Raw genomic sequence first — 21,972 nt, forward strand, 5'->3', positions numbered from 1 at the left:
TTTTTAATTTTATTATGTTAGTCACCATACAGTACATCATTAGTTTTTGATGTGGTGATCCACGATCCATTGTTTTCGTACAACCTCCATGCAGTACGTGCCCTCCTTAATACCCATCACCAGGCTAACCCATCCCCCCACCCCCTCCCCTCTAAAACCCTCAGTTAGTCTCTCAGAGTCCATGGTGTCTCATGGTTCATCTCTCCCTCTGATTCCCCCCCCTTCATGTTTCCCTTCCTTCTCCTAATGTCCTCCATGCTGTTCCTTATGTTCCACAAATAAGTGAAACCATATGATAATTGACTTTCTCTGCCTGACTTATTTCTTGGCACAATCTCCTCCAGTCCCATCCATGTTGATGTAAAAGCTGGGTATTCATCCTTTCTGATGGCTGAGTAATATTCCATTGTATATATATGGACCACATCTTCTTTATCCATTCATCTGTTGAAGGGCATCTCGGCTCTTTCCACAGTTTGGCTATTGCAGACATTGCTGCTATGAACACTGGGGTGCATATGGCCCTTGTTTTCACTACATCTGTGTCTTTGGGGTAAATACCCAGTAGTGCAATTGCTGGGTCATAGGATAGCTCTATTTTTAAATTTTTGAGGAACCTCCACACTGTTTTCCAAAGTGGCTGTACCAACTTGCATTCCCACCAACAGTGTAAGAGGGTTCCCCTTTCTCCACAACCTCTCCAACATTTGTCGTTTCTTTCCCTGTCCATTTTTGCCATTCTAACTGGTGTAAGGTGGTATCTCAATGTGGTTTTGATTTGAATTTCCCTGATGGCTAATGATGATGAACATTTTTTCATGTGTCAGCCATTTGTATGTCTTCTTCAGAGAAGTGTCTTTTCATATCTTTTGCCCACTTTTTGACTTGATTATTTGTTTTTTGGGTGTTGAGTTTGAGAAGTTCTTTATAGATCTTGGATACCAGCCCTTTATCTGTAGTGTCATTTGCAAATATCTTCTCCCATTCCGTGGGTTGCCTCTTTGTTTTGTTGACTGTTTCCTTTGCTGTGCAGAAGCTTTTTATCTTGATGAAGTCCCAAAAGTTCATTTTTGCTTTTGTTTCCCTAGCTTTTGGGAGATGTGTCTTGAAAGAAGTTGCTGTGGCCGATGTCAAAGAGGTTATTGCCTATGTTCTCTTCTAGGATTTTGATGGATTCCTGTCTCACATTGAGGTCTTTCATCCACTTTGAGTTTATCTTTGTGAATGGTGTTAGAGAATGGTCGAGTTTCATTCTTCTGCATGTGGCTGTCCAATTTTCCTAGCACCATTTATTGAAGAGACCGTCTTTTCGATTGCATGTTTTTTCCCGCTTTGTCAAAGATTATTTGACCATAGAGTTGAGGGTCCATATCTGGGTTCTCTATTCTGTTCCATTGGTCTATATGTCTGTTTTTGCGCCAGTACCGTGCTGTCTTGGTGATCACGGCTTTGTAATACAGCTTGAAATCGGGCAACGTGATGCCCCCAGCTTTGTTTTTCTTTTTCAACATTTCCTTGGTGATTCGGGGTCTTTTCTGATTCCATACAAATTTTAGGATTGTTTGTTCCAGCACTTTGAAAAATGTCATTGGAATTTTGATCGGGATGGCATTGAAGGTATAGATTGCTCTGGGTAGCATCGACATTTTAACAATGTTTATTCTTCTGATCCATGAGCATGGAATATTTTTCCATCTTTTTGTGTCGTCTTCAATTTCTTTCATGAGTGTTCTGTAGTTCCTAGAGTATAGATCCTTTACCTCTTTGGTTAGGTTTATTCGAGGTATCTTACGGTTTTTGGTGCTATTGTAAATGGAATCGTTTCTCTAATTTCTCTTTCTACAGTTGCGTTGTTGGTGTATAAGAAAGCAACTGATTTCTGTGCATTGATTTTGTATCCTGCCACATTACTGAATTGCTGTATGAGTTGTAGTAATTTGGGGGTGGGGTCTTTTGGGTTTTCCACATAAAGTATGTCATCTGTGAAAAGAGAGAGTTTGACTTCTTCTTTGCCAATTTGAATACCTTTTATTTCTTTTTGTTGTCTGATTGCTGTTGCTAGGACTCCTAGTACTACGTTGAACAATAGTGGCGAGAGTGGGCATCCTTGATGTGTTCCTGATCTTAAGGGAAAGGCTCTCAGCTTTTCCCCATTGAGGATGATATTCGCTGTGCATTTTTCATAGATGGATTTTATGAACTTGAGGAATATTCCCTCTATCCCTATACTCTGAAGAGTTTTAATCAGGAAAGGATGCTGTATTTTGTCAAATGCTTTTTCTGCATCAATTGAGAGGACCATATGGTTCTTCTCCCTCCTCTTCTTAATGTGTTCTGTCACACTGATTGATTTGCGAATGTTGAACCACCCTTGCATCCCGGGGATAAATCCCACTTGGTCATGGTGGATGATCCTTTTAATGTATTGTTGGATCCTATTAGCTAGGATTTTGGAATCCATATTCATCAGGGATATCAGTCTGAAATTCTCCATTTTGATGGGATCTTTACCTGGTTTGGGGATTAAGGTAATGCTGGCCTCATAGAATCAGTTTGGAAGTTTTCCTTCTGTTTCTGTTTTTTGAAACAGCTTCAGTAGAATAGGTATTATTTCTTCTTTGAATGTTTGGTAGAATTCCCCAGGGAATCCATCAGGCCCTGAACTCTTGTTTTTTGGGAGGTTTTTGATCACTGCTTCAATCTCGTTACTGGTTATGGCCCTATTCAGGTTGTCAATTTCTTCCTGTTTCAGTCTTGGCAGTTTATAGGTTTCCAGGAAGGCCTCCATTTCATCCGGATTGCTCAGTTTATTGGCATATAGTTGATAATAATTTTAATAATTGCTTCTATTTCCTTGGTGTTAATCATGATCTCTCCCCTTTCATTCATAATTTTATTAATTTGTGTAATATCCTTTTGGATATATTTGGATATATATTCTTTTGGATAAGTCTGGCCAGTGGTTTATCGATCTTATTAATTCTTTCAAAGAACCAACTTCTAGTTTCGTTGATTTGATCTACTGTGTTTCTGGTTTCTAATTCATTGATCTCTGCTCTGATTTCAATTATTTCTCTTCTAATGCATGGCTTAGGCATCTTTTGTTGCTTTTTCTCTAGTTCTTTAAGGTGTAGAGTTAGTTGGTGAATTCAGGATTTTTCTATTTTTTTTGAGTGAGACTTGGATGGCTATGTATTTCCCCCTTAGGACCGCCTTTGCAGTATCCCATAGGTTTTGGACTGATGTGTTTTCATTCTCATTGATTTCCATGAATTGTTTAAGTTCTTTGATTTCCTAGTTGACCCAAACATTCATGAGCAGAGTGGTCTTTAGCTTCCAAGTGTTTGAATTTCTGCCAAATTTTTTCTTGTGATTGAGTTCCAGTTTTAAAGCACTGTGGTCTGAGAATATGCAGGGAATAATCTCAATCTTTTGGTATCGGTTGAGACCTGATGTGTGACCCAGTATGGTGTATTCTGGAGAAAGTTCCATGTACTCCCGAGAAGAATGAGTATTCTGTTGTTTTAGGGTGGAATGTTCTGTAAATATCTATGAGGTCCATCTGGTCCAGTGTATCATTCAAAGCTCTTGTTTGCTTGTTGATTTACTGCTTAGATGATCTGTCCATTGCGGAGAGTGGAGTATTGAGGTCTCCTACAATCAACGTATTGTTATCAATATGACTCTTTATTTTGGTTAACAGTTGGTTTATGTAGATGGCTGCTCCCATGTTGAGGGCATAGATATTTACAATTGTTAGATCTTCTTGTTGGATAGACCTGTTAAGAATGATACAGTGTCCTTCTGTGTCTCTAATTACAGACTTTAGTTTAAAATCTAATTTGTCTGTTACAAGAATTGCTACCCCAGCTTTCTTTTGAGGTCCGCTGGCATGGAAGACAGATCTCCATCCCTTCACTTTCAGTCTGGATGTATTTTTAGGTTCAAAATGAGTCTCTTGTCGGCAGCATATGGATGGGTCCTGTGTTTTTATCCAATTTGCAACCCTGTGCCATTTTATGGGAGCATTTAGGCCATTCACGTTGAGAGTGATTATTGAAAGATATGAATTGTCATCATGTTGCCTGTGAGGACGTTGTTTTTATAGATTGTCCCTGTAAATTTCTGTTGTATGTGACTCTTGGGGTCTTTCTTCTTTTATAGAACCCCCCTTAATATTTCTTGCAGGGCCGGCTAGTGGTCACATACTCTTTCAGTTTCTGCCGGTCATGGAAGCTCTGCATCTCTCCATCCATTCTAAATGACAGCCTTGCCAGATAAAGTATTCTTGGCTTCATGTTCTTCTCATTCAGTACCCTGAATATGTCTTGCCAGGTCTCTGTGGATAGGTCTGATGTTATTCTGACGTTCCTCCCTTTGTACGTGAGGAATCTCTTCCTCCTAACTGCCCTTAAGATAGTTTCCTTGGTTCTAAGATTTGCAAGTTTTACTATTACATGCCAGGGTGTTGGCCTGTTTTCCTTGATCTTGGGAGGGGTCCTCTCTGCTTCTAGGACGCGAATGTTTGTTTCCTTCCCCAGATTAGGGAAGTTCTCAGCTACGATTTGCTCAAATACATCTTCTAGTCCTCTCTCTCTCTCCACTCCCTCTGGGATTCCAATTATTCTGACATTGGAACACTTCATGGCGTCACTTATTTCTCTGATTCTATTTTCATGGATTCTGAGTTGTTTTTCCCTGGCCGCCTCTTTTCCCTTTTTATCTATTATATTGTCTTCCAGGTCGCTTATTCGTTCTTCTGCCTCAGTTACCCTAGGTGTTAGATTATCTAGATTGGATTGGATCTCATTGATAGCATTTTTAAGTTCTGCCAATTCAGCTTTCATTTCTGCCCTTAGAGACTCTATGTTGCCATTAATTGTGATTTCTCCATTCTAGCTATCATCTTCACAATTGCTAGCTTGAATTCCATCTCCGACATCTTGGTTATATCTGCATCCATTTGTAAGTCTGCAGCGTAAGTCATAATCTCTGAGTCTTTTCTATTTTGGGGGTTCCTTCTCCTAGTCATTCTGTTGATGGGTGTTTAAGGGAATGTATAGAGTCCAAATTATTGACCAGAACCCAAGGAAGATGCACCTGTTTTCTAGGGACCTTAGGGTTGCTGGCCTCTTGTTTTCCCAGCCTGTCTTCTGGGGGCGGGACCTGCCGTGCTGTTACTCAGGCAACCCTGTTTGGGCGGAGTTGCCCTGCCCCCCTGTGGGGGATGGGCTCAGTGGGAATCCGTTTTGGGGGCTTTTGTTCTCAGGTGGCTTTCCCTGGCAGCTTTCCGCGTCTCTTCCGCAAGTCAGAGCAGAAGAGACAGTTTCCAACCCTCTGCCTCAGAGCAGAGAGATCGCAGTCTGTTCTTCAGTGAGCTCTCCAGGACACACCATCTCCGTTTCTGTCCCTGCTTCTATAAACTGCAGCGTCCTGGGTTGTGCACCTCTCCGCAGTGCCCCCAGTCCTGCCTCCAGGTCGGAGCACATCTCTGCCTTTTGTGCTTCTAAAACCGCCAGCTGCTACCGGTCTGCGAGTCTGTGCCCCGTCCCCAGCAAGGGAGGCTGTCACTCACCGGCGGTGTAGGATCCCCATGGCCAGGCTCCCTCCCGCTGCTGTTTATCCTTCGATATCTGCCCATGGAATCAAGGCTCCCCGCTTTGTACCTGGAACCAACCGCCTGCGATATTCTGTTTGTAGAGATCCAGATCTTCCTACATCTCAGGCTGGTGTTGTGGGTGCTCAGAGTGGTCTGGTAGATATCCAGCTCAATTCTGGGGACCAGTTGAAATAGGGTCCTCTACTCCTCCGCCATCTTTCCTTTTCTTTTTTTTTAAAAAGATTTTATTTATTTATTAGAGCTCGTGCACCTGCGCGAGTAGGGGAAGGACAGAAGGAGAGGGAGAGAGAGAATCTCAAGCAGACTCTGTGCTGCCCTGGAGTGCAGATCCAGCCCCCTGCTAAAGGAGAGGCCTGAATATTTCCATGGGGAGGTAGGTAGAGGGGAATCCCTGGTGGAGATAATGCGTCTTGGTTAGGCTCCTTAATTTTACCTTGAGGCTGCCGGTCCCTCTCCCAGCATGGAAAGGACTGTCCGCTGCCCATTGCAGGGACCTCCTTCAGCCTGGGTCCACTGCTTAGCAAAGGATCAGATGAGAGAAACCTTATGAAGAGAGGACTTGGTGAAGATGGTGACCCCATCCTTGAGTGGTTGGGAGGACTAAAGGAGATAATGCATACAGATAGCCCTTGCACGGTGCTGCAAAGTAGTTGGTGCTCATTCAGTAACTCCTGTTGGGATATTGCTGACTTCTTTTTCTATAGGGACTCAGGGAAAAAAAATTACTCCATCTAAACACCAGAAATAATCGTGTTTATTCTCAGCAGATGGTGTGTTTTTATCTTATAGCCACTGTGGATCCTGTATCTGATACATTTCCTTCTCTTTATTGTTTGCTAGAAAACTCAGTGGCAAATTTGTGGCCCGTCCAAATATGCAGGATTTTAAGGCATGCAGTTTATCTTGGTTTATCTCATCCTTCCTCCTTTTACCTTTCCTTTGTCTTGTTTTCACTGTCCGTGCATCTTACTGTTTATTTCGTCTTGCGTGTGCCCACGTAAGCGTCTTTAAGTCCTTCGTGGAAAAAGGTATGAGAAGTCACCCCGAGGCCTCTTTTCTTCCCTTTGTGTTAATGCTAACGGTCTGCCACAGTGCGGCACAACAGGCCCGTGGTGGCGATTCTGCCGGATGTTGTTTGCATGCTGTTTCTACCTCCTTAGCTTTGTCACCTAGGGTGAGTTCTTTACCGTTCCCGATTCTGTTTGTGGTTAACATGGGAATACTAAATGCTTTCTTTGCTAGATAGTTGTGAAGATTAAATTAGATAATTGTTTTCCATGAAACACTATGCCTGACATAGAGTGATTTCCTTCCTTCCTTCCTTTTCTTTCCTGAGAACTTAGCCATTCCTGAGGTTTCCATTGTTGTCTCTAAAGGTGAAGACTTTTAAGACTTTACTCCGTGTGTGGCTTGTCAGCTGTTCTGAATTTCTGAGTGACTTCTGTATACTTCCACTCTGATGTGGCAGTTGTCACCTTACCTTTCCCTTCCTAAGCCATTGCACTTCGGATTCTTGGCATCTAGAATCTTTTCCTCCACCTTCTTCCTCTCTGCTTGGTGCTTCTTGGGAGTGTGTGGATTTGGCTCAGCCGCCTTCTGACTCAGCGCCTTGCTGTGGCTCCCTCTTGCTTACCCTGAAATGTTTCTGCTCCTCTGCCTGCAGAAAGTTGGCTCCACTTCTCCCCTGAGCCCCATTTCCTGCATATTTTCATAGTGTAAAATGGGAATGACCTGCATGCAGAGAAGGACTTCACTGTAGATTCCTCCTTCTGTCTCCAGAGCATTTTACCTTATGAAACGTGTTCTGTTCAGTTTGCCGTAGTTTAGGAAAGACTGTCACTTCTGAAGAGAAGGAAAGTTTACTGTCTTTGCTCCTTAGCCCTGAGTCCTTTTGGCTGGGAGTCACATGTTCTGTCTTCTGCTCTGTAACCATGACTGGTGGACATGACTCCACTTACTTAATTAGCCAGACACAGGATTACAGTGATAATCGCATTCAGTCCCTCCCTGCAAAGAGTGTCAGTTCCCTTGATTCTTATTCTCAGTTGTTCCTCCTCCTTCTGTACCTTGTCTCCTTCAGTGTGGGAGCTGTGTGTGGTGGGAGGTGTTAGGGAATCTGCTAATGGAGTGAGTTTATTATGCTTCTGGAAAAATGGAAGAGTTTGTTGTGTTGAAGTGTAAAAAGTCGCTTTTACTTTTTTGAGAGCCTGCTGACATTATCTTACTGAACAATTTGGTTCTAGTACATGCTGGAAAAAAATACTTCTTGGGGAAATCATTTCAGATGCAAATGAGAAGAGAAGTTTGGTCATAGCCCAGAAAATATGCCAGTATTTCATAGAGGAGACCAATGCTATGCTGCGAAAGGTATGTTTCTAGATTATTGCATTCTTTTGTTAAAGTATTTTGATGAAGAAGTTACTTGTTTGTACATGGTACACCTTATTAGGGCATTGTTTGATGCCTTAAATAGATGAATGTTGATGTAATTTCTGAGTTTTTTTTTTTTTGCTGTTAACGTTGTGCTTATATCTTCAGTAGGTAAAATTATTGGATGAATTTTCAAGTACTCTTTTTTAAATATTTCTATTCAGTAAATGTTTTAATTATGGGAAATCAGCTCATTTTTTAAAAAAGATTTTATTTATTTGAGATGGAGAGAGAGAGACAATGAGCAGGGGGAGGGGTAGAGGGAGAAGCAGACTCCCTGCTGAGCAGGGAGCCCAACACAATGTGGGGCCCCAGGGATCATGACCTGAACCGAAGGCAGGCAGATGTTTAACCAACTGAGCCACCCACGTGCCCCGAGAAATCAGCTCATTTTAATGAAAACATTGCTGGGATTGAAAAATAATTTTAATGAACCTTCAAGACATTATGCTAAGTGAAATAAACCAGAATACAAAAAGACAAATATTGTGTGATTCCACTGTCCAGCATAGGCAAACTCATAGAGACAGAAAGTAGAGTAGAGGTTACCAGGGGCTGGGGGTCGGGGGAATGGGTAGTTTTGTGTAATGGGTGCAGAGTTTCTGTTAGAGACCATGAAGGAATCCTGAGGACGCATAGTGGTGACGGTTACATAACACTCTGAGTGTATTTAATGCCATTTAACTGTACACGGAAAAGTGGTCACAGTGGTAAATTTTATGTTATATGTATTTTACTACAGTAAAAAAAAATTAATTTTAAAATATCTTCCAGGTTTCTCATATGAAAGATGAAGAAGTGGCTTTGATAAACCAACTAACTTTGGTAGAAACATTATGGACAGAAGAGCTAAAGATTCTGCAGGCCTCTGCTGAGATTCTAAACCGTTTGCAAACACCTTTTAGGTAACTTCACCTAATGCATTCAGTCGCCTCCTGTGGTGGGTGTGACTTCTTAAACAGTTTTAAATGAAGGTTTATTTTGTACAGAATCATTTACAGTCACCGAATGGTTTCTATTAAACAATTGTATACTGAATCGTACTCCTTTTGCTTTCTTTGCTTGTGGGATGGAGTGGTGGTTGCTCTCAGACATTGAAGGGTATCTGTGGTGGGCAGGGCGGGCTCTGCGGATTCTGTAAGTGAAGATGGATGTGCCATCCTCACAGCGCCTCTGATATTCTCAAAACAGACCACAGTCCTGCAGGAAGAAGTAGGAGGAAGGCACTGCACGGTAAGGAGAGGGGGCTGTGAGGGGCTCCGTGTGTGGCCTTTGGCTCGCTGTCCTACTTCCCCTCTGACTCAGCACCTGTAAAGGGGTAAGCAGTCGTATGTTTATTATGTTCCGATACCATTGGGTTTAGCTGGTGGTGGGAGGCTTTGGGTGGGGAGTATGGGGGATTGTGGGGCTGGCCTGGATCTCAGCTGGGCTTCACCTGCAGCTGCACTGAGCTGTAGCAGACCACATCACATTTTTTAGTTCTGATTTGCAATCTGGAAAGGAGATTGGTGGGCCGGAATGGGGGTGGACACTCTGTGCATCAGCCCTGAGTCCCCACCCAGCGGAAGGGCCGAGGCGCTGAGACGCATGTCGGGCAGAGGCCCCAGGTGATGCTGCTTCTTCCCCTTCTTGGCCTCACTTCCGAGGGACCAGGGAGTTGGGAGTAGGAGGGGCAGTCGGGGTGCTGTCAGCCTGTAATTTTTACGGAATGGAAGTTCAGTCATTAAATACAGGAGAGAGTGGGGCCTGCCTTAGCAGACTACCCTCTGTTTGCAGTTTTCCAGAATGTGTTTGAATCTCTTAGCAGACATGTTCCTTAGCCATTCTCTTTCTGGTGGGTGTTTAACTCTTTTATTCTGCTTTTCTGTCATTTTAATGGGAGTTTGGGAGGAATGGGAGATGAATTTTTGGGCTCGGTTGGCCATTTTGAATTCAGAGTCTTTACTTTTTTTTTTTTAAATAAAAACATTTTAGGCTATTGACTTCCCTCTAAGAATGGTTTTTTATATAAAGTGTGTACTAGTTAGTACTTTTTAGATCTTGGCTCAGGATTTACACTTTTCATAGCATTCTCATGCCTGTCAGTGAACAGTCAGGACCACTGTGAGGAAGTCAGCAGGTGTTCTATATCACAGAAGCAAATATGTACCTATTATAAAAACTGGACTATGAACCATAAAACAAATAATGTTTATTAAATATTAGCATTGCTGGATGGGAGGCACTGTGCTCAGGCCTTGGTGTGCAGTGTTTTTATTTAAGCCTCATAGTTATCCTGTGTTATAAATTAAAAGGGGAAGAAATTGCCTAAGATGCTATGCCTAGTGTGTGTTAGAGTGAAAATGCCCGCTCCCCCTGCCCTCAGAGGGACCAGGCTCCACAGCTTGGGTGTGTTTGTGTCCTGTACGTACCGTGCTGTCCTGACGTGGGGATGGAGTTCATGGGAATGTTGCCTTCATTTCAGTCAGGGAGCCTGGCACAGCTGATCCTCAGTGGGGGTGTCTGCTTGATTCTGGGGTTCAGTGTAAGTAAACTGCCCCAAAGCCATGGTTATATGTGAACTTCCATCCTTGCTCTTTTCTTCTTCATCATTTTCCGAACCAGGTGGGAAGAAGGGTTGTTTCCTCTTCAGCCCTCGCTAGTCCTTGGCCTCAGGGGATCCTTGGATGAATCTTGCAGGGGGAGGAGTCTTGGAGGGACCACCAGGCTGGACTGGAGCCGGACTGGGGCCACACAGTGCAGGGGCTATCCCAGTCAGACATTGGTGCCCAGAGTCCGGTGTTCCCTCTCCGGTTTGCATTCTTCCCCAGTGCTGGAATTCCTGCCCCTGTGGAATACGCCCCAAACAAACAAATGGGGCCCGCTCACTTCGGAAGGCAGTCAGAGGATCTGGACATCTTTCCCTGTTCATACGTATAGTTGATGTTGACTTTATTTTTAAATAGCTGCAGTGTGTTTCAGGATATGCTATACCAGGGGTCTGCAAACTTTCAAGGGTCAGATAGTAATTACTTTAAGCTTTCTGAGCCATACAGTCTTTGTCCCAACTGTATGGTATAACGTATAGACGGTATGCAAACAGGTTGCATGGCTGTGTTCCAGTAAGACTATTTACAAGACAGGTCATGGGCCATGGTTTGCTGACCCCTGTGCTATACCATACTTATTTTTTCTGTCCCCACTTGTGGGCATTTAGGACCTAATTATCCTAATACATATATAAAATATATATATATTACATGACTCCTACTTGAAGGTGCCTTATACCTTCCGGAAATAAAGCCCCCCCTTAACATGAAAAACTTCACAGACTTGTGTGGTAATAGTTGTGCTTTAGTTGTCCAGTGCTTAGGAAAAAAATAGACAGTGACAAAAGTCATTACACATTTACAAACAAGAAGTGTTTCATCACCCACACCGGATCTATGTGTATTTGAAAAACATCAGAGTAAGACTTTTCCGTTTGTAGACGATGCTTGCGAGAAATCTGTGGCTCTCGTAAGGCAGTCTGGCCCTCAGGGTAACCCACTGTTGACAGTGACGGCATGACCTTCTTTGGCTTATCCTTGAGAATCATGAGGGCCAGCAAAACCGTCTCTACCAAAACAGGAGGGGCAGCCTGTGCTGATCTTTTCCCAGGAGCACCGTTTTCCCCCTTCTTCAGTGTCCCACCCCCTCTTCCCCCAGCACCATTTCCATCTTCCTCCTTTTCTGTTTTCTCCTCACTAGTGCTGTGGGCATGGCTGAGGTTCCTAACACACCAGCCCCTTGCTGCTATCTGGTTACAGAGTTTGAGGGTGGGAAGCCTCCCACAGCGGGGGCTGACTTGGCCTGAGGGGACAGGCACCAAGAGGTTCAGGGCTATTTGAAGCCTACCTCAAGTCTGAACGTGGAGACTGGTAATGACCTAGGAAGTCAGAGCTGTTAATTCTATGAAAGTGGCTTTTAACCGGAGCACCTGGACACCACCCTGAGAGGAGCCATCGAAGTCCAGAAATAGGGAATTTATTTTAGCTCCTCAGTTGGCAGACAGCCACCATGTTCTGTGTGACAGATTAATATTGGGCAATAGGTTTGTCCAGAGGAGTAAAGTATCACGAAACCCAAATCAGTTTGTCAGCTGACATTTGCAGCAATGCCGTGTGCTCTCTCTCATGCTGTTCTGTTCCACCTTTCGGAGGGCATCTTTCTGTCTTTATCCTTATGTTGTAACCTTTCCTAGTGGGGATATTTCCTTGTCTTATTCCCTTCTATTCTATAGCCAAATTATTCCACAGTTTTAACAGGCTGTGAGTAAATTTTTAAAAACTCACAAAAATATAGTAGAATTTAATAAAAATGCAAGGTTACCACTGCACCCCCATGAGGACAGCTGTAATCAAAAACAAAGTGTTGAGGATGTGGAGAAATTGGAATGCTCTTAACGCTGCTGAGGGGGAAATCCAACGGTGCAGCTGCTTGGAACAGTAGTCTGGCAGTTCCTCCAAAGGTTTAGTCCAGAGTTTATGACCCAGCAATTAGCCTCCTAGGTATGTACCCGAGACTTGAGAACATGTCCACACAAAAACTTGAACGTGAATGTTCATAGCAGTTTGTATAGCAGTTGTTCATAACAGCCCCAACCCAAAGGTTCATCTGTGGATGAATGGATACATAAAATGAGATTTTTCCATAAAATGGAATATCATTCAGGCTCAGAAAGGAACAAAATACTCATACATGCTATAACATGGATGAACCTTAAAAACATGCCAAATGAAAGAACCCGGTCACAAAAGACCACATATAATTGTATTTATATGAAATGTGCAGAATTGGGAAATCTAGAGCAATGGGAAGTAGATTAGTGGTTGCCGCAGGGCGGGCTGGGACACTGTCAGGACTGGGGGGCAAGGGCTAGAGTGTAGGGTTTCTCTCTGGGGTGATGGAAGTGCTCTCGAGTTGTGATGGCCACGTGCTCTGCACGAATACTGAGGCCCATCAGATTGTACACTCTAAATGGATCAGTGGTATAGCCTGTGAGTTAAAGGTCAGTAAACCTATTTTTTAAACAAGTAAGGTTAGTGCCTAATTAGTGAGGATTCTACCCCTCTTCTCACTTGGAGCTAACACTTTTTCCAGGAAGGTCCAGAGGCTGTCAGTCTGACAATGTCAGCAAATGCCCTTGCATTGTGTTTATCACCTTGTTAATCCTGATCCATGATCTGATGAGGTAATATCTTCCTGATTTTGTAAAGGTAAAGTTATTGCTGAGGTCACATAGCTGCTGAGGGGTAGAGCTAGGATTCAAACCTCAGTCAATCTTGAGATACTGTGCTTGTAATGTTCATACAGCAAAGACTGTGCTTGTGAAAGGTGCACACAGGCTTAGGGAGGCACCTGATCTCACCTGATCAGAACTCTGTAAAATTAAAGTGTAGCTGGATTGGTCATCCTTGGAAGAACATTTGGAGGGCTGAGATGCTACAGTCTTGCCAGTTTAAATCTGCTCTCTCCTGGCACTTACTTTTGATAAGCAAAGGGACTCCTTAATACACAGACTAGCAGACTCATGGCCCAGGGAACCCATCTTCAAAAATGACAGCCCAGTCCCTGAGAGAGGGTGTTAACTAGCCACATTTTATAGAAGAGCAAATGGGTGCAGAGAAGGGAAGTAATGGGGCCAAAGGTATTCAGCAGATGAACACAGAGTCCCATGGGGTGGGGTGGAGCTACCTTCAGTCACAGGTAGTTGAAGCTCTTATTAAGAGCATGCTTGTCAGGATGTGAGCTCCTGACTGTGGCATCAAACGCTGCTAGGTTCTATGAGCCCATCCCAAACCCATGGGATCAGGATCTCTGGGGCTAGGGCCAGGAATATGTATTTTCACTGAGCCCCCAGGTGATTTCAGCGCCCATTGTTTGTGAACCACTGATCTAGAGATTTTTTTTTTAAAGATTTTATTTAGTTTTTGACAGCGAGAGAGGGAACACAAGCAAGGGGGAGTGGGAGAGGGAGAAGCAGGCTTCCCACCGAGCAGGGAGCCCGATGCGGGGCTCGATTCCAGCACCCTGGGATCATGACCTGAGCCGACGGCAGATGCTTAACGACTGAGCCACCCAGGCGCCCCGATCTAGAGATTCTGATGGAGGAGTGCCCCCTGAGGCGCTGGTCCCTGGGTTTTGGTTGTCTCATGACTTTTTTTTTTTTTAAAGATTTTATTTATTTATTTGAGAGAGAGAATGAGATAAAGCGCGAGAGGGGGGAGGGTCAGAGGGAGAAGCAGACTCCCTGCTGAGCAGGGAGCCTGATGCGGGACTTGATCCCAGGACTCCAGGATCATGACCTGAGCCGAAGGCAGTTGCTTAACCAACTGAGCCACCCAGGCGTCCGGTTGTCTCATGACTCTTGATGTGAAGTGTTAGACTCCAGATTGTGTGACTCTGAGGCCAGGCCTCTAAATACAGGTCCTGTATTCAGACATGTGAAAGAGGGCCTTGAGATGATCCACTCATTTTGTGGTTGAAGCCCTGAGAGATTGAGGAACTTGCTTCGGACCCTGGATTTGGCACATCAGAACCCACATTTTCTTTCTGATTCTAGCAGACATCACACTGGCCTGCATTCTCCTTCTGTAGTGTAAGGTCTAGACATTCTCCCAAATGGACTCCCCAAACTGTATTCTTCTAGGGAAGAATCAGAGTTGGAGCGAGGCAGTTGGAGGAGAAAGGGAATTTAGCCCCAGCCCGGGAAGGGGTGGAGAAGGCACTTACAGGAGCCGAGCCTCTCCTTGCGCTGGCCTTAATGTTCTCATCCGATTTTCCCATCTTATTCCACAGTAGCTCTGTGGGGCAAGTATTCCATGTTTTACCAGAGGTGAAGAAACTGAGGGACAGAGGGGTCACGGGATTCGAACCCAGGAGTCTCTGAATTCAAGCCTATCACTTGCCAGTTATACCTATTTCGGCTTCCGAAGATGGGCAGTGCATCCCCCTAAGGGGATGGACCCCCTTACAGTGGTGGTTTTGTCTCGTTTTCATATTCTAATAGGCCACTTCCTCGACCTCATTGTGCAGACAGGTAACAGGGAACGAGCAGCACCCAGGTGCGAGGAGAAAGAGGGCCTGCCCAGGGGTCCCTGGGGGCCAAGCCCTCTCCCTATGGTTTTCAGTTTTACAACCCCCTCCCTGTCCCTGTGACACCCACATCCCATAAAGGGCAGCAGGGTGAGAAGGGGTGAGTGATCCCGAAAGGCAGCCTTCTCCCATTTCAGAGGAATTTGTCCCGAGGGTGGCAGACTCCCCTTTTGATCTCAAAGGTCCCTGTCTGGTGACGCAGCTCTGGCGATGGACATTTAAAAGCCTTCTGCTGGTGCCTAGAGTCAGAAGATAAGGCAAAAACCAGGACTGGGCAGGGTCTGCCTAGCAATTATTAGGACAGTAACAAATTCCAATTCTAACTTTGACCTTGTCACACAGGGAGACTTCAAAACGTTTATAATAAAAGGGCGTTCAGGATGTTGCTCATGATGGGAATCAAGCGTAAGGGGGTGTTTGTTGCAGGCAGCATATATCTCTGCTTCTCAGGTCCTCCAAAGCCTCAGTAAGGTGGCAGCAGCTGTGCCAAGCCTTAGCTGTTCATGGGAACCACATGTGAAGCATTTTTAAAAACTTTGTTGTGGAATAATTAACAAATATATTTGTTTAGACTTAAAATGTACACATGATGATTTGATATATGTACACATTATAGAATGATTACCGAGATCAAGATAATCTACACATCCATCAGCTCACATAGTTAACATAGTTAACTTTTATTTTCTTTCTGTGGTGGGAATGCGTACGATTTGCTCACAGTGACTTTCAGGTAGACAATACCGTAGCATTAACTAGTCACCATGCTGGACATCAGTCCCTCTGAACTTATTCTTACAACTGAAAAATTGTACCCTTTGATCAATGCTGCTCCATTTTCCCATCCTTCTAGCCGCTGGCAACCACTATTCTGTTCTCCGTTTGTAGGAAACTGGATTTTCTCCTCCCGTTAATATTCCGGGTAGGTGATAGAATACAGTATTTGCTTTCTCAGTCTGGCTTATTTCTCTTAGCAAAATAAGGCCTTCCAGACTGATCCATGTAGTTGCATGTGGCAGGATTTCCTTTTTTATGGCTGAGTAATATTCCATGGTATATATGTACCACATTTTCTTTACCCATTCATCTGATGAAGGACACTTTACGTTGTTTACATTGTTCCTGTATCTTGGCTATTTTGAATAATGCTCTAATGAATGTGGGTGTGCAGGTTATCTCTTTGAGATACTGACTTCAATTCCTTTGGATATATACCCAGAAGTGGGATTGCTGGATCATATGGTAATTCAATTTTAAATTTTTTGAGGAACAGTTAATACCTCTTTCCATAATGGCCATACCAGTATACATTACCACCAACAGTGTCTAAGTGTCCTTTTTCTCCACATCCTCACCAACATTGATATCTCTTGTCTTCTTGATAATAGGCATCTTACTAGATGTTATCTCATTGTGGTTTTGATTTGCATTTTCCTGATGATTAGTAATGTTAAGCATCTTTTCATATATCTTTTGTATGTCTTTTTTTGAAAACTGTCTATTCAGGTCCTATGCCCATTTTTAAATTGTATCATTTGCTTTTCTTGCTATTGAATTGTGTGAGTTCTTTGTATATTTTGGATATTAACCCCTTATCATATATATAGTTTGCAAATATTTTCACCCATCCTATAGGCTGCCTTTTCAATTCATTGTTTCCTTGCTATGCAGAAGCTCTTTAGTTTGATGCAGTCCCACTTGTTTATTTTGGCTTTTGTTACCTGTACTTTTGATGTCTTATCCAATAAATCAGTGTTAAGGCCCCTGTCAAGGATTTTTCCCCTATGTTTTCCTCTAGGAGTGTTATGGTTTCAGGTCTTACATTTAAATCTTTGATCTGTTTTGAGTTAATTTTTGTGAGTGGTGTAAGATAGGGTTCAGTTTTAGTCTTTTGCATGTGAATATCCACTTTCCCCAGCACCATTTATTGAAGAGACTCCATTGTGTGTTCTTAGTGGCCTTGTCAAAATTTAGTTGACCATGTCTGTGTGGGTTTATGTCTGAGCTCTCTATTCTCTTCCATGTGATCGTTTTTATGCCAGTACCATACTGTTCTGATTACTATAGCTTTGTAATTTAGCATGAAATCAGGAAGTGCCATGCCTCTAACTTTGTTCTTTTTTTTTTTTTTTCAGGATCACGTTAGCTATTTGGGGTCTTTTGTGGTTCCATACATTTTTCTATTTCTGTGAAAGATGCCATTAGGATTTTGATAGGGATTGCATTGAATCCGTAGATCACTTTGGGCAGTATGAACATCATCACAATATTAATTCTTTTAATCCATGAACCTGGAATATCTTTACATTTATTTGTGTCTTCTTTAATCTTTTTCATCAGTGTCATAGTTTTCAGTGTACAGATCCTTCATCTCGTTGGTTAAATTTATTCCTATGTATTTTATTTATTTTTTTAAAAGATTTTATTTATTTATTTGAGAGAGAGAGAGAGAGAGCACATGAGAGTGGGGAGGGTCAGAGGGAGAAGCAGACTCCCTGCCGAGCAGGGAGCCCGATGTGGGACCCGATCCCGGGACTCCAGGATCATGACCTGAGCCGAAGGCAGTCCCTTAACCAACTGAGCCACCCAGGCGCCCCTATTCCTATGTATTTTATTGTTTTTGATGCTGTTTAAAGTGGGATTGCTTTCTTAATTTGTCTTTCAGATAGTTTGTTATTAATGTATGGAAATGCAACTGATTTCTGTATGTTGATTTTGTATTTTGCTTCTGAACACCTACGAACCCAACAGGAGACCAAAGAAAAGAAGAGCATCAACTCTCTGAACAGAAAAGCGACCAATTTCTGGAAGAGTCATATTCTATCCCTTCACTGTAGTTAACTTATTTTTGGTATATATATATAAGTTGTTCTCTCTTTAAAATTTTGGGATACAGTTTCTTCTAAGAGACCAAAATATACCCTAAATCTCTAGTGTATGGCTTTGTTCTAGTCTCCTGCCTGATCACATTCTCTCCCTTTTTTTTTCTTTTTTTTTTAAATTTCTCTTCTTTCTTTTTTCAACCAACTTCTTATCAATTCCTTTTATAAAATCTTTTATAATTTTCATCTTTACAGTCATATTCTATCCCTTCATCATATTTACCCTTATTTTTGTACATATTTGTTTTTCTTTCTTTAAAAATTTTTGGAGGTAGTTTCTTCTAACAGACCAAAATATGCCCCAAATCTAGTGTGTGGCACTGATCTATTTGATCATATTTGATCATATTCTTTTTTCTCCCCCCTCCCCCCCGGTTTCGGGTCTCTTCTGATTTGTTTAGTGTATATTTTTCTGGGGTCATTTCTATCCTGTTAGCATTTTATTCTCTCATTCATTTATTCTCCTCTGGACAAAATGACAAGATGGAAAAACTCACCTCAAAAAAAAAGAACAAGAGGCAGTACCAACTGCCAGGGACCTAATCAATATGGACATTAGTAAGATGTTGGAACTAGAGTTCAGAATGACGATTATAAAGATACTAGCTGGGCTTGAAAAAAACATGGAAGATACTAGAGAAACCCTTACTGGAGAAATAAAAGAACTAAAATCTAACCAAGTTGAAATCAAAAAGGCTATTAATGAGGTGCAATAAAAAATGGAGGCTCTAACTGCTAGGATAAATGAGGCAGAAGAGAGAATTAGTGATGTAGAAGACCAAATGATGGAAAATAAAGAAGCTGAGAAAAAGAGAGATAAACAACTACTGGATCACAAGGGCAGAATTTGAGAGATAAGTGATACCATAAGATGAAACAATATTAGAATAATCGGGATCCCAGAAGAAGAAAGAGAGAGGGGCAGAAGGTATATTGGAGAAAACTATAGCAGAGAACTTCCCTAATTTGGGGAAGGAAACAGGCATCAAGATCCAGGAGACACAGAAAACCCCCCTCAAAATCAATAAAAATAGGTCAACACCCCAACATCTAATAGTAACACTTACAAGTCTCAGAGCTAAAGAGAAAATTCTGAAAGCAGCTCGGGACAAGAGGTCTGTAACCTACAATGGTAGAAACATTAGATTGGCAACAGACCTATCCACAGAGACCTGGCAGGCCAGAAAGGACTGGCATGATATATTCAGAGCACTAAATGAGAAAAATATGCAGCCAAGAATATTATATCCAGCTAGGCTGTTGTTGAAAATGGAGAGACAAAAAGCTTCCAGGACAAATAAAAACTAAAAGAATTTGCAAACACGAAACCAGCCCTACAAGAAATATTGAAAGGGGTCCTCTAAGCGAAGAGGGAGCCTAAAAGTAACATAGATCAGAAAGGAACAAAGACAATATACAGTAACAGTCACCTTACAGGCAATACAATGGCACTAAATTATATCTTTCAATAGTTACCCTGAATGTAAATGGGCTAAATGCCCCAATCAAAAGACAGGGTATCAGATTGGATAAAAAAACAAGACCCATCGATATGCTGTCTGCAAGAGACTCATTTTAGACCAAAAGACACCCCCAGATTGAAAGTGAGGGAGTGAAAATCATTTACCATGCTAATGGACACCAAAAGAAAGCTGGGGTGGCAATCCTTATATCAGACAAATTAGATTTTAAACCAAAGACTATAGTAAGAGATGAGGAAGGACCCTATATCGTACTTAATGGGTCTATCCAACAAGAATATGTAACAATTTCAAATATCTATACCCCTAACATGGGAACAGCCAATTATATAAGCCAATTAATAACAAAATCAAAGAAACACATTGAAAACAATCAATAGTAGTAGGGGACTTTAACACCCCCCTGACTGAAATGGACAGATCATCTAAGCAAAAGATCAACAGGGAAATAAAGACTTTCAATGACACACTGCACCAAATGGACTTCACAGGTATATTCAGAACATTCCATCCCAAAGCAACAGATTACACATTCTTTTCTAGTGCCCATGGAACATTCTCCAGAATAGATCACATCCTAGGTCACAAATCAGGTCTCAACCAGTACCAAAAGATTGGGATTATTCCCTGCATATTTTCAGACCACAATGCTTTGAAACCAGAACTCAAACACAAGAGGAAAGTCAGAAAGAACTCAAATACATGGAGGCTAAAGAGCATCCTACTAAAGAATGAATGGGTCAACCAGGAAATTAAAGAAGAATTAAAAAATTCGTGGAAACAAAAATGAAAACACAACTGTTCAGAATCTTTGGGATGCAGCAAAGGCGGTCCTAAGAGGAAAGTATATAACAATATAAGCCTTTCTCAAGAAACAAGAAAGATCTCAAATACACAACCTAACCCTACACCTAAAGGAGCTGGAGAAAGAACAGCAAATAAAGCCTAAACCCAGCAGGAGAAGAGAAATAGTAAAGATCAGAGCAGAAATCAATGAAGTAGAAACCAAAAGAACAGTAGAACAGATCAACGAAACTAGGAGCTTGTTCTTTGAAAGAATTAATAAGATTGATAAACCCCTGGCCAGACTTATCAAAAAGAAAAGAGAAATGACCCAAATAAATAAAATCATGAATGAAAGAGGAGAGATCACAACCAACACCAAAGAAATATAAACAATTATAAGAACATATTATGAGCAACTCTATGCCAGCAAATTAGATACCTGGAAGAAATGGATGCATTCCTAGAGATGTATCAACTACCAAAATTGAACTGGGAAGAAATAGAAAACCTGAACAGACCCATAACCACTAAGGAAATTGAAGTACTAATAAAAAATCTCCCAACAAACAAGAGCCCTGGGCCAGATGGCTTCTCAGGGTTATTCTACCAAACATTCAAAGAAGAACTAATACCTATTCTGAAACTGTTCCAAAAAATAGAAATGGAAGGAAAACTTCCAAACTCATTTTATGAGGCCAGCATTACCTTGATCCCAAAACCAGACAAAGACCCCATCAAAAAGGAGAACTACAGACCAATATCCCTGATGAACATGGGTGCAAAAATTCTCACCAAAATACTAGCCAGTAGGATCCAACAATACATTAAAAGGATTATTCCCCATGAATTTATCCTGGGTTGCAAGGGTGGTTCAACATCCGCAAATAAATCAATGTGATACAATACATTAATAAAAGAAAGAACAAGAACCATATGATCCTCTCAATAGATGCAGAAAAAGCATTTGACAAAGTACAGCATCCTTTCTTGATCAAAACTGTTCAGAGTATAGGGATAGAAGGTACATACCTCAATATCATAAAAACCATCTATGAAAAACCCACAGCGAATATCATTCTCAATGGGGAAAAACTGAGAGCTTTCCCCTTAAGGTCAGGAACACAGCAGGGATGTCCACTGTGACCACTGCTATTCAACTATTCAACATAGCATTAGAAGTCCTAGCCACAGCAATCAGACAACAAAAAGAAATAAAAGGCATCCAAATTGGCAAAGAAGAAGTCAAACTCTCACTGTTTGCAGATGATATGATACTTTATGTGGAAAACCCAAAAGACTCCACCCCAAAACTGCTAGAACTCATACAGGAATTCAGCAAAGTGGCAGGATATAAAATCAATGCACAGAAATCAGTGGCATTCCTATACACCAACAACAAAACAGAAGAAAGAGAAATTAAGGAGTCGATCCCGTTTACAATTGCACCCAAAACCATAAGATACCTAGGAATAAATCTAACCAAGGAGGCAAAGAATCTGTACTTAGAAAACTATAAAATACTCATGAAAGTAATTGAGGAAGACACAAAGAAATGGAAAAACGTTCCATGCTTATGGATTGGGAGAACGAATATTGTGAAGATGTCAATGCTACCTAGAGCAATCTACACATTTAATGTGATCCCTATCAAAATACC

At 42.0% G+C, this 21,972-nt stretch overlaps 1 protein-coding gene across 5 annotated transcripts in view; it reads left to right on the top strand.

Moving 5' to 3' along the window:
* SETD4 (SET domain containing 4) overlaps window positions 1-9,088 on the top strand; it is a 32,679-nt gene extending 23,591 nt beyond the window's left edge. For 3 of the 5 annotated variants that reach the window (XM_088023926.1, XM_028116271.2, XM_028116279.2), the window contains 2 exons: window positions 7,864-7,987; window positions 8,825-9,088. In XM_088023926.1, coding sequence (XP_087880052.1) covers window positions 7,864-7,987; window positions 8,825-8,959 — 259 coding nt within the window. In that variant the 3' untranslated portion in view covers window positions 8,960-9,088. The other 2 variants (XR_003611275.2, XM_088023928.1) reach the window with 2 other exon arrangements.
* The last annotated feature ends 12,884 nt before the right edge of the window (window positions 9,089-21,972 follow it).

Source organism: Eumetopias jubatus, unplaced genomic scaffold, assembly GCF_037043125.1.
Source record: "Eumetopias jubatus isolate StellerSeaLion01/CBP00866 unplaced genomic scaffold, mEumJub1_p1.0 scaffold_1, whole genome shotgun sequence".
Taxonomy (NCBI): domain Eukaryota; kingdom Metazoa; phylum Chordata; class Mammalia; order Carnivora; family Otariidae; genus Eumetopias; species Eumetopias jubatus.